Raw genomic sequence first — 14432 nt, forward strand, 5'->3', positions numbered from 1 at the left:
ATATTAATTTTTTCTTTGTCTGCTTTAAATTTGGCGGGGGTGGTGGTGGCGCAAAATTTAAAGCAGACAAAAAAAAAATAACATTGTTTTAATGATGTCTACTTCTAAACTGCCGCAAAATTTAAAGCAGACAAAAAAAGTTATGGTTCAGTTCTTGAAAATTAATCAACTCTGGAGAGAGTTTATGATGCTATATAATGACCTGGTCGGCAACTATATTTTACAATGATAAACAGTTTGGGATCAAACCTTAGAAACAATAGTCAACCGCTGTTTGAAAACTCTTATGACACGTATGTCTTTCTTCCTCATAGCTACCTGATTTGATTTTTTATCTATGTGAATACTGTCTCTCCATAGGGTAACGGGAAAGAATCACTCAAACTTAAAATTACAAAAATAAATTTTTTATTACGTTCTTGAATTTATCTTCATTGGTTTGCATTTAATTAAAACAAAACTGAGAAAATGCAGATTTCAACGTCCATTTCATTTGTTGGCCGCTGAGAAAAGAGGCTGATTCTAACCTTTTCATCTTTTTCTTTTTTCCCCCATTTTATGCGCACTCATTATGATTACTTGATCTTCAAATCCGTTCATTATTTTGCTTGTGCACTCTGTAAACTGAATGTTCATATCCTGTTTTAAAGGCCAATCTTATATTGTTTAATTTTCTCTTTTGTACATGCACCAATCTATGAAGTTGCCCATTCCTCTTTGTGCGTTCATTACACATTTATAAACAATTTTTATTTCTAATTTATGATTTATGAGCAAATTTTGTTAACATGTTTTGAAATTTTTGAGATGCTGATTAATAATTTGTATTATTTCGACTACTGTTCTCATCTTTGGTTATTTTCAAAATGTTCCGACTGATGTAACCTTTGACTTTATTCAAATTAATTTTTTCAATTTGGGGATCTTTATATCAAACTCGATGACCTATACAGAATTTCAAACAGAACTGTTTATTTAATCCACAGGGTTAGAATGTTCTTGTCTCATCAGCCATGATTGGGTATAAATGGTAATCATTATATCATTCCCAAGGAATGAATCTTCAACCTCTAAAAGATTGCCACTTAAAACTGATTGCTAATCAATTGTTTTACCACGTTTTCATGTGGAAAATCACAACCAAGATAATGAGGTTATAGTCAGCTAATGTACTTCCTAACTTTCGGCGTAGGACTGCCGGAAGCGGTGACAAGGTAAATCAGTTCCTTTGTTTTTTTTCTCAGGCCTACATCTCATTTTTAATAACTATTGAAAAGCTTTTTTCAGTCTTATTTTAATCAAGAATTATTGAAATTAGTTTTATCTTTTTTAAAGAATTATTGAAAACATTTTAAAAAATCTTTTTAAACTATTTTGAGAATGTTATGTATTGGATACGTTTTTTTATGATGTTTAAAATTTTATTTTAATTTCAATAATTTTTTTTGTTATTTTAATTTCAATAATTTTATTTTATACTTTTATAAACATATATTTATTATATAAATTCAAATAAAAAATTTATTTTTAAAATTAAAAAAAAACTCATTTTATAATTTCATAAACATCTTTCTTATAAAATTTCAAATAAAATAAAAACTTTTTTTTTTAAATTCTGTAATTAAAAGTGCAAATAAAGACTAATTGTATTATTTTTATCTTTTTATAATTTTGTAATTATTAATTTATACTTTTCAATAATTTTCTTTTCTTATATTTTATTTCAATAAATCGCTTCACAATAGAAATACTGAAGAACAATAAAAGTGAAGGAACTGATTTGCCTTGTCATCGCTTCCAGTAATGCTACGCCAGAAGTTAGGAAGTACGTTAGCTGACTATAACCATGATGATGTTAAAAATGGTAAAATAGTTGATCATAGTCAAAGGCGACCCAAATGCTCTCTTATTATTAGTTAGATATAGAGAAAGGTTCCACTCCGTTATCAGAATTACTTCACTTGCCCTTGATCCTCACCTTATAATGTTGAGTGTTTAGTAAGGGTCATCAAGTACTATTCTTTAGTATGACACGGCTGAGGATTGAACTCTGGTCTTCTGGCCAATTAGCAAACACTCTTACCATTATGCCAAAATGGGCTGGTCAAAGGTATGAGGTACTTTCAATAAGTTTCCAGACTCTTTTTTTGCATAGGCACTTTTATTGATAGTACACAGATGAAACTCTAGTCCCCTTTGAAGTAATCTCCTCCGGCTGCAATGCATTTCTTATACCATTCCAACAACTTCGGGAAGGTCCCATGTAAGTTCTTATATGTCGATGATCCTCATCACAGCTTCTTTCATTTACTCAGTTGTCTAATAATGACAGCCTTTAAGGTTTTCCTTGAGCTTAGGGAACAATCAAAACTCACAGGGAGCAAGGTCTTAACTAAAGAGAGGATGATGCAGTATCTTGATGCTCATCTTGGTCAAATATTCCGTGATCTTCTATGAGCACCATTGTGCCAAACTTTATGCAAATATTCAGTTCTTCATGAATAATTGTGTACAGTTCTTACACTGACATCAAACTGTGCACTTATTGTCTCTATAGACACACTATGATCCTTATCTATGAAATTCTTTATTTGGCCAATCAACTCTGGTGTTCTGACTTCATTACTCCTCCCATATCTCTCATCATCCCTCACAGACTCCCTGCCTTCCTTGAATCGCTTATGCAACTCAAACTGATTTATGCAAGATGGTCCAAAAGCAGTCTGAAGCATTCTATATGTTTCTGTGGAATTTTTTCCAAGTTTAAAACAGAATTTTATTGTATATATATATATATGTTCTTCTAAAATGTCCTCATGTCCAGATTGCATTTTTCAAATTCACCAGATGTGACTATCAGGCTATAGTAGAGTGTACTCCAATTCCTTCTGTGGCTGTTTGGTCAGTCATCTTATAAGATGTATAACAGTAACCTACTAAATTGTCAAGAGTCTACAACAATTTTAAATGCCTATACAAAAAAAAGTCTGGAAACTTATTGAAAGCACCTCGTAAGTATAGCAGTTCAGATGATCAAATAAAATACTTTGTATTAGCTTTCTCTTTTTCATGCGCTCAGTTTGTATGTTTCTCTGCAGTCAATGATTCAAGTCCATTTAACGGTGAAGATGACTTGTAATGTAAACTCTAGATTTTAAAAGAGAATTCAAACTCTGTTCTCATGCGTTCGTCATTGTGACTGTATTGTAGATGAGAGAGGAACGCATTGCTGTATGATGGAATGCAGTGTTCATCACAGAATTTTCTCACTGGACTTCGAAATGGATTGACATCTGGTTGGACAAGTCTTGCCTTCAGTTGTAACAACTGCAGATGTTCAGCCGACCAATCATGGCTATAATGGCAAAAGTCTGTGAAATAGGCAGGAATCTGTTTCTCCTGAAAAGTATAAATGATTGAATTTTTATACAATTATTATAGTATGTTCGATGCAAATCATGCAAAACACACTGCAGGTCAAAACAGGTCAACAAACACAAGTAGCACACAACTCAAAAGAAAGGTGTTAGATAAAACATTTTCATCTAGAGAACATATTAAAAGGGAAGTAACTCTTCGCATCAATGATTTTAAAGAGATTTGGAGAGTAGAGTTATGTCCCTTTGCGATAATTTTACATTAACCTCTCTCCAAGTAAAATGTTTTTAGACTAAGAATGAATTATTTTCTTCACTTGTAACGAGGAATAAATGTTAATAGTTATTGATATAGGAGTTTTATTGAAATTTTTTTTATATATAAGTCCTATATCTCATAAATATTATGAGGTAGTATATCAGCAAGCAATTAATCCAGATGTGCTATAGAAAAAAATATCAACAGATTTTAAACAGTTGATCTAGCCTATAATAAGCTATAATTGTGGAAAAAAGAAAGTCTATAATATTTAGTTAGATACGGCATCAGACATAATGAGACAGAGAGAGAGAGAGAGGCAAATGTAATTCTTAAATTTGGAAGAAGTGAGTGAACTTAGAATATACATAAGAAAATGGTTTAATAAAATGTTAAGATAATAAAGTAATGTGCTTTCTCTTTCTTCCACTTCTTTTGAACTTTCAGCAACTGGCCGATCATATGGTTGAGTAAATCCTTTTAAGAATGTGTAATTCAAAATCATTGCATAATAATTAACACATTCGCTGCCAACTACAAGTATTCTCGTACCCTGGCATTCGCTTAGCCTTGCCTGCAATGAGTAAACTTGTAATAACAAAATTCTTTTTCTATTAGTCAATGTGCCCTCGGTGCGTATGATAACTATGGCTATGACAAGAGAATAATCTTTTCATTATTTTGATTCTCGAGTATATATCAGTTAATATCTTATATGTTTTTAGATAGTGATGTGGTTCTCGATTGATTAACTGTGTTGGATATCTACTCGAGAATCAAAACAATGATAAGATTATTCTCTTGTCATAGCCCTAACAATAACTGTCTTTAACTTGAACTGGCATCTCAAAATAACACATATTGAATAATATGTTTACAAGTTATCTTGTATTTGGCCCCTGCCATGTATTATGTTTTTTCTAGCGAATACGTATATAAGTTATAAGTTGAATGATTCATTATAAATAAAAGCTGATTTGAGTAATTTTTATTACAAAAAATATATACAAACTGATAAAAACTTACAATTCCTTTAGTAAAAGTGGTTCATGGAAATTCCTTTAAAAATAAATACAAATTTAATAAATATTCCATATTATATTCATATGCATTATTTGTTGACTTTGGAAATTGCAGAAAAATAGCTTGGCAATGACAATAAATTTAATAGAGCTATAGCTGGTAGCGAATGTGGTAAGGTAAGAAGGACACCCACAGACTTTTTTTCAGCACAACATCACAGCACACACACATAGGCACACACACACACATGGCGACAACTGTACTTGATTGGGTAGCATTATGCAAGAGGAACGACATATGTATGGTGCCCATCTACTCATATATATGGATTAAAAGTTGATTAAAATAATTAAAGAGAAAAATGATTACATAGGATTATCTTGATGATGCCCATACACCACATCAGTATCATTATCATAAAGTATAGAAAAATATATCAACCAGTTTTCAAATCATAATTCAAGTTTTGGTACTCATGCACTTATTGATCCATACTGAAATAATAACGTTATTATTTAAAAAGCCATTCTTAACATGGGGAGGAGAGGGTGTTTTGTACCTATTCGGTACTTTAACCTTACCACTGAATAAAAAAAACATATCATAAAACTTTAATTAAACTTGGAAATACGATTTAAAAAATAGCACGGATCAGTAAGTGCACTAGCACCCAAGGTTTTGTTAAAGAGTTGGTGATGAAACTTTACATGAAATTATCTCCATCATTCATTTATTGCATGCAACTAGCAGGAAGACCCAATTGACTTCAGAAGTTGTAAAATCTTTTAGCGAGTTATTTACTACATTAATCAAATGATCTCAGTTTTTCCCTCCAGAATGTCAATAAGAAAATAACCGAATCATTTATACTCACCATTTAGAACACTTCCTAAAATTTGTTTTGCAAAATTATGCCTACATTTCGTCTCCTGTTTTAAAATTATTATGCTACTGCCTCGCCTAAATACTTATCTCCATAAAGAAGGTAGCAAACATTTTCACTCTCTATCTATTAACTCTTCTCACTCTCCCCACAACACTATTACTTCCTTAACAGGCATAATTATTTTTATTGCACGACTCATTATTTCATGCTTGTCCTTATGTTGATTCATACTGCATACTACACAAAGTTTTGAAAATAAATAATAATCACTCCCTCCAATTCAATTATATTCTACCATGATTGTATTCCAAGAATAAGGGAATATCAGAATTCTGATTTTCACCACTGAGGTCTTCCTTACTTGCCAAGAAGTACAGTCTTTTAATGAGTTATATAAATTTATTTAAAATAATTAAAATATAAAAATATTTGTTTCACAACATAATTCTTTTGTGTCAAATAAATTATTTTTATATAATATATAAGGTTTTATTTCTATCTTACCTATCCTTTGTTCTGTGTATTATATCAACTAGTGGTCATGCTGAATCTATGTCAGTATGTCGATTAATTTATTAATTTTTTCCTATTTCATATGCAATGCGAAATTTATTTTAACACCAATATATTCAGGATGTCATAATCTTGTAAAAAAAGATACAATTTTGGAGTTACTATATGTCGTCTTTCTGAGAAAATTACATGTGTCGGGAAATGACGTGATTACTGTCGGTTTGTTCTTCTCACTTAAAATTTGTAGACTAATATTTAAACTGTAAGGCACAACCTAAAAAAATAATAGAGTTATTTCCCTTGGACCGAAGAAGAGAAAGTTATTGCCCTTGAGAAGAGCACATCCGCCACGACATTTTGAGAGGTAAACAAAATGTGCCTCTCATCACAGACTTTAATCATCACGTATCGAGCGGCTTCTACGTTACCATTGTCTCTGTAAATTGTTGAATAAACGTGTTAAAGATTCCACTTCGACCTCTGCTCATTTTCAAGTTGATATTAAACTGATAACATGTATTATAAGGTATAAGATAAACTTAAAACGGTCAATCTATGTTGAAGAAAGTTATGCCTAGAAATGTAAACATGAACAGAAAACAGATTCTACTGATTTTGGTGGGTTGTTTTTAGTTTAAAGATAATCAACCATTTTGGAGTCATTTAATGCCAAGTATAGTAATTTGGTTGGTTGGTTTTTGTTTTACGGCATATCAACCCTTTTCAGGTTATTTAATGCCGAATCGAGTGATTTTTAAGAAATTTTTTTAATAGAATATATTTGTTTTTTGCAAGTCAGTTTCTATTTAACATAGTTGGGACCCTAACAGGTACTACCACTCCAGGTCAGAGTGGACCTGGGAGCAATGGCAATTAAAGGGTGGCTCCACACTCCCCAGAGCCTGCAAGCTGGGGCCTCACCATCGGATATAGTTTAAGTATAGTAATTTGGGAAAATGTTTTTATGCTTCAAGTTTTTATTACATCTTAAAATATTTATTCATGGAGTTTGGTTTGGTTGTTTTGTACAAGAACATTGTTTTTGCTTTTGATTTTGCAGAACATGATTGAGTTTTGCAAAGGGAAAAGAAACAAAGCAATAACATCAACGTTTGGTGGATATGTGAGCAATTGTAACTAAAGAGCAAATCCACAGTCTAAACAGCCTCCAAAAGGGAGCCGTACCACAAGATGTCTTAAGGTTATGCCCAAGACGATTGAATTTAGGTTCTATGGTAGTAATACGGACTATGGATTGTGGTAGATTATGTAAAAATGATCAAATTTCCACACTGAAATCAGATTATTTGAAATGGGAAATTTCCAGTAGAAATTAAGGTTAGGATTTGTTAATAGGAAGTCTTAAATAAAATGTAACAAATATACTTTCTCTTAGGGTTTTGATCTGAAATAAACCAGATATGTTTCCAGAACTCTTGCTCTATTCCACTGCAGGGAAGTAATTATGAGGAGTTTAGTACTATGCAATTGTCTAGAGAAACTTTCTATATAATACTATATAATATTAATGTATGCAGCAAAAATATCTAAAAAAAACCCCCAAAAAACTTGGACTAAACAATGGTTAATTGCTAAGACTGCTACAAAGAAAGAGATACAGATCAACTCTACATACCACCAACACTTAAAACTATTGCTACTACTATGAGATGTGTTAATATAATACAAATGCTGACAAGATGCCACTGCCAATATTTGTCTATGTCTGAAGAAGGCAAAGAATGTGCGATGCAATGCAACTGCATAAAGTTAAACTGTCTATATGTTAAGTTCACAATAAATTTCAAGATTCAAAAAATATGTTAATTTTTAAAAAAATTCTAACCTCTAATTTTTTTAAAGTCTGTGTCCACGATTTGTAAGCAGCAAGTCCAGCATTGAAACCTGAAAAGAATGAAAGTAAATAGAAGATAAAAGCATTTTCTAAAAACTTTTTTTTTTAAAATTTCTACCCTATTCCAATGACCATTATAGCTTTGAAATAAAAACCTTCATCTGCTAATCCATTTCACCAGCCACTTAAGTCACTTGCTGATGCATATTTACAAAAAATATATGTTTGTTTTGTTCATTTTCAAAATTTCTTAGAGAAGGGAGCTTCTCCAAAGACAATAATTTAGGGAGAAGGTTGCAATTCTCTCTCCTCTGATCTTGAGCACATAGTACAATGGGGAAAGGAGTGGCTGGTTACTTTTAATGCATCTAAAACCAAGCTTCTCTCTTTATTTCATCAACATTCTGATCCACATCTGGCATCAATTGAAATAAATAGCTCTCGTCTTCAGGAGGCCTCAAGTTTTGATAAGCTTCTGGGCTTGACCTTTACTCCTGATCTTAAATGGAACATGTACATCAAATCTGTTGCCAAGGCCGCTGGAAAAATGGTGGGATCTTTCTCTTGATCCGGTAAATATCTCACTGCTGATGCTATTCTCTATCTATATAAGAGCCAGGTACATCCAAGGATGGAATATTGTTGCCACATCTGGGCAGGAGCTGCTAGAAAGGACTTGTCCTGCCTTAATAGAATTCAAAATAGACTTCATAGCCTCGTAGGAGATGTCCTTTTCTCTTCCTTGCAACCTCTATCTCACAGAAGAGATGTTGCGAGTTTGTCTCTGATGTATCGTTATTTTCATGGAAGGTGCTCAACTCAGCTTCAATCTATGGTCCCCCCCTCGCCAAATTTTCACAAGAAACACTCGTCTAGCTGTAAACACTATCAATAATTCCCCCCACTCTTTATCTGTGCCTAAACCTAAACGTAGATTCCATGAACAAAGCTTCTTTCTTAGAACTGCACGCCTGTGGAATTGTTTTCCGTTTTCCTGCTTTCCAGCTGACTACAATATGGTTTTGTTCAAGTCTAACGTAAATAAGTTCTTGATGAGCCGTTCTATATAAGTTATCAAATTTACCAAATTTTCATTACTAATGATTACTATATTGTCCAATGTCTACTGTACACTCTTTAACCCTTATCCTTGAGTGCCCTCTTGGCCTTGATAAGTGGTGATGTCTATGTAAAAAAAAAAAAAAATGTCTATATACTACATTAAATTTTAACTTTAAATATAGGTCGCCCTTTTTATGGTATATTTTTAAAATGATGGAATGCAGGAGTAACAATTTACCATTACACACACATGAAAAAAAACACACACAGACACAAATATACACACACAAAAACACACACACACGCACAAAATACACACACACACAAATACACACACACAAAAAATACACACACACAAAACACACACACAAATACACACATACAAAAAATACACACACACAAAAAATACACACACACAAAAATAAAACACACACACAAAATACACACACACACAAAATACACACACAAATACACACACACACAAAATACACACACACAAAAAATACACACACACAAAAATAAAACACACACACAAAATACACACACACAAAACACACACACACACACACAAAATACACACAAAACACACACACACAAATACAGACAAATACACGCATACAGAATTTACATTAATAAAAGTATTTATTAATCTTTCTTCCACATTTCTAACATGACATTCTCGTGTCAAAGTAAGTATGTTTTATATTTCTTGTCATCTTATTGATTTTCATCTATTTACAGACAGTAAGGAATAAAGGAATATCAAGAACATTGAATTTAGGATGACATTGCAACATACAACACATATATGGCTGTTAATTTTGTTTTAATTTGCTTCCAAAACAATATTTTTAATTTTTTTTTCTTTAACAAATCTATTTCATAGCTTCTGTTGGAGACATACCTCACCTACAAAAATTGACAGATTTTAATCTTTTAATTATGTCACGTCTCCTTCTTACAACATTAAAGCAACTAATTAAAAGTGAATGCTTTCCAATCATACAAACCCTAACGTTCTATCTTGATTAGTAACATTTAAAAAGGTGAAGAATTTATAAAAATGTCAAAATTAGAAAAAGCCATGATCTCTTCCCAAATTTTAAAAAAAATAAAGCACATTTTTTTTTTGTTGCAAATTTGAGAAAAAAAAACAAAACAGAAATAGCAATTATATTTAATAATCTGTGAAATCGTATCAATTTATCAGAGAATATTGGTCCATTTAGAATAAAGATAAAAGTGTTCATTAATGGAACAAGAGACCTGAGTTCAACTGGATTTCAAGAAAATACAGCCATCATAGCTTATTGAATCAAGTATGCAAACTTTAAAGCTTATCGATCTATAGTGGTCATTTTCATACACTGATACTGTTGGAAAAGTTATGAAGCCATAATATTCTCCAGCTATAGGGAAAATAGCAACTTATGTTCAATTGATCGTCTTATACATTACAATGAATCATTTATACAACTACTCTTCTGTGGAACACAATGTCACCAAGCTGCTTGAACATTACCGTTTTCAAGAGTCATACCAAAGACAATAAAATAAATGATACTTGATGTCCTGTTACCTAACACATTATAACATGTGAATCAATAATAAGTAAAGTAATCTTGGGAAAGTACAGGATGTCCAAAAAGTCACTGAGGGGTTTGGAACTTAAATAGATTCTTTATTTTTGATGATATTTTTCTGTAATTTTAACACAATCTCACAAAGACATTGGGGGTGGGGGGAAATGCAAAATTTAAACTATCTTTATTCATGAAAAATAATGCCGCCCATTTTCAGCTTCGCATATTTATGCTCTTTCCAAAACATTATTGATGAAATATTACAGAATCTCTGGATTGCGATTTAACTACCTTATTTCGTTCCACGAGCTGGAGACCTCGAAACATCAAACCCCAAACCCTGCAAGAATTGAAGGAAAACATCAGGAATGAAATAAGGAAATTAAAATGCCATCCAGAGATGAATAATGTTTTGGAAAGAGTATAGAAAGAGCATAAATATGCGAAGCTGAAAATGGGCAACATTTAAAAGAAATTATTTTTCATGTATAAAGATTGCTTAAATTTTGCAATTTTTGAAAAAAAACTTTTCCAGTGTCTTAGTCAGATTGTGTTAAAATTACGTATATATCATCAAGATATCATCAAAAATGAACAATCTCTTTAAGTTTAAACCCTTCAGTGACTTTTTAGACACCGTATAATAATAATGTAGCAGCAAACGGAACGTTTGGGTTGCTCCCTACTATGGTTGACCACATTTTTACTTTTATCAAATAGCACAGCAAAAGCATCTCTGATGGAAAAATCCTTCTAAACTAACACAATTTTGATTTTTTTTGTCCCAAACCTGAGAGCTCCTTTTTGGGGGTAAGGGGGGGGGCGAAGTGTAAGGGGTGGGTATTAATTTTCCCTATATTAAAAACAGACCTTTTGTATAACTAGACCTTGCAGGGAGACAGATACATAAGGAGCATTTACACCCAATATTGTGTTTACATAAGAGTTATCGAAAAAGTAAAACAAGGGAAAAAACTTAAGCAACTAGAAGACGATATTGTTAAAACTAGAAGATGATATTGTTAAAACTAGATCATATTGTTAAAACTAGAAGATAATATTGTTAAAACTAGAAGATGATATTGTTAAAACTAGAAGATGATATTGTTAAAACTAGATGATATCGTTAAAACTAGAAGATAATATTGTTAAAACTAGAAGATGATATTGTTAAAACTAGATGATATTGTTAAAACTAGAAGATGATATTGTTAAAACTAGATGATATCGCTAAAACTAGAAGATGATATTGTTAAAACTAGAAGATGATATTGTTAAAACTAGAAGACGATATTGTTAAAACTAGAATATGATATTGTTAAAACTAGAAGACGATATTGTTAAAACTAGAAGATGATATTGTTAAAACTAGAAGACGATATTGTTAAAACTAGAATATGATATTGTTAAAACTAGAAGATAATATTGTTAAAACTAGAAGATGATATTGTTAAAACTAGAAGACGATATTGTTAAAACTAGAAGATGATATTGTTAAAACTAAAAGATGATATTGTTAAAACTAGAAGATGATATTGTTAAAACTAGAAGAAGATATTGTTAAAACTAGAGGACGATATTGTTAAAACTAGAAGATGATATTGATAAAACTAGATGATATTGTTAAAACTAGAAGATGATATTGTTAAAACTAGAAGATAATATTGTTAAAACTAGATGATATTGTTTAAACTAGAAGATAATATTGTTAAAACTAGAAGATAATATTGTTAAAACTAGAACATAATATTGTTAAAACTAGAAGATGATATTGTTAAAACTAGAAGATGATATTGTTAAAACTAGAACATAATATTGTTAAAACTAGAAGATGATATTGTTAAAACTAGAAGATAATATTGTTAAAACTAGAAGATAATATTGTTAAAACTAGAAGATGATATTGTTAAAACTAGAAGACGATATTGTTAAAACTAGAAAACGATATTGTCAAAACTAGAAGATGATATTGATAAAACTAGATGATATTGTTAAAACTAGAAGATTATATTGTTAAAACTAGATGATATTGTTAAAACTAGAAGACGATATTGTAAAAACTAGAAGATAATATTGTTAAAACTGGAAGATGATATTGTTAAAACTAGAAGATGATATTGTTTAAACTAGAAGATGATATTGTTAAAACTAGAAGATAATATTGTTAAAACTAGAAGATAATATTGTTAAAACTAGAAGATGATATTGTTAAAACTAGAAGACGGTATTGTTAAAACTAGAAGATGATATTGTTAAAACTAGAAGATGATATTGTTAAAACTAGAACATAATATTGTTAAAACTAGAAGATGATATTGTTTAAACTTGAAGACGATATTGTTAAAACAAGAAGACGATATTGTTAAAACTAGAAGACGATATTGTAAAAACTAGAAGACGATATTGTTAAAACTAGAACATAATATTGTAAAAACTAGAAGATGATATTGTTAAAACTAGGAGATAATATTGTTAAAACTAGAAGATGATATTGTTAAAACTAGAAGATAATTTTGTTAAAAGTAGAAGATAATATTGTTAAAACTAGAAGATGATATTGTTAAAACTAGGAGATGATATTGTTAAAACTAGAAGATTATACTATTAAAACTAGAAGATAATATTGTTAAAACTAGAACATAATATTGTTAAAACTAGAAGATTATATTGTTAAAACTAAAAGATTATATTGTTAAAACTAGAAGATAATATTGTTAAAACTAGAACATAATATTGTTAAAACTAGAAGATGATATTGTTAAAACTAGAAGATGATATTGTTAAAACTAGAACATAATATTGTTAAAACTAGAAGATGATATTGTTAAAACTAGAAGATAATATTGTTAAAACTAGAAGATAATATTGTTAAAACTAGAAGATAATATTGTTAAAACTAGAAGACAATATTGTTAAAACTAGAAGATAATATTGTTAAAACTAGAAGATGATATTGTTAAAACTGGAAGATGATATTGTTAAAACTAGAAGATGATATTGTTTAAACTAGAAGATTATATTATTAAAACTAGAAGATAATATTGTTAAAACTAGAAGATAATATTGTTAAAACTAGAAGATGATATTGTTAAAACTAGAAGATGATATTGTTAAAACTAGAAGAAGATATTGTTAAAACTAGAAGACGATATTGTTAAAACTAGAAGACGATATTGTTAAAACTAGAAGACGATATTGTTTAAACTTGAAGACGATATTGTTAAAACTAGAAGACGATATTGTTTAAACTAGAAGACGATATTGTTAAAACTAGAAGACAATATTATTAAAACTAGAAGACGATATTGTTAAAAGTAGAAGATGATAATTTTAAAACATAGATTATTTCATATTTAGAAAAAAATATTTGATAATTCCAAGAACTAACGCTTCTATGTATAAACATTGTTTAGATGAAGTTTGGAAGGCTCCTAAGCTTAGTCTCAGACCTTGATTTGGTATAGTTTATAATGTATTACTAACCTGCTGACCAAGAAAACAGTCTATCAGGCATGTGTATGAAGTGTGATGATGTATGGAAGTGAAATCTGACTAATGAGAATTGAGGACATGTGTTGCATGGAGAGATATGATATGAGAACGATGTGATGGATGTGCAATGTGAGTCTTAGATCCAATGATTTCAGAGGAAGATTAAATCTGGTCAGTATGTGTAAATGTGTGCAAAACAGGAGACTTTGATAGTATGGTCATATTGAAAGAATGCATGTGTTGATGTTGATATTAATTGGCATAATTTTGAATTAATTTGTATGACTTTAATATTAAGCAACCCTTAAAAATGTGTGACCAAACCAATATGACTGAGGCTGATAATAGTTCAACAAGAACAGCAGGAAGTGATGGTGGCTCA

General features: G+C 30.5%; 1 protein-coding gene across 1 annotated transcript in view; it reads right to left on the bottom strand.

The window, feature by feature from the left end:
- Positions 1–391: 391 nt before the first annotated feature.
- Positions 392–14432, bottom strand: part of LOC145268089 (zinc finger MYND domain-containing protein 15-like) — a 72998-nt gene continuing 58957 nt past the window's right edge. The window contains exons 10-11 of the mRNA XM_080123350.1: positions 7905–7963; positions 392–3399 (exon numbers count right to left, since the gene is read on the bottom strand). Of these exons, the coding sequence (XP_079979476.1) occupies positions 3148–3399; positions 7905–7963 (311 nt within the window). The 3' untranslated portion in view covers positions 392–3147. The remainder of the gene's footprint in view (positions 3400–7904; positions 7964–14432) is intronic.

This window comes from Euprymna scolopes, chromosome 4 (genome assembly GCF_053919585.1).
Source record: "Euprymna scolopes isolate OS-2025 chromosome 4, ASM5391958v1, whole genome shotgun sequence".
NCBI classification, from domain to species: domain Eukaryota; kingdom Metazoa; phylum Mollusca; class Cephalopoda; order Sepiida; family Sepiolidae; genus Euprymna; species Euprymna scolopes.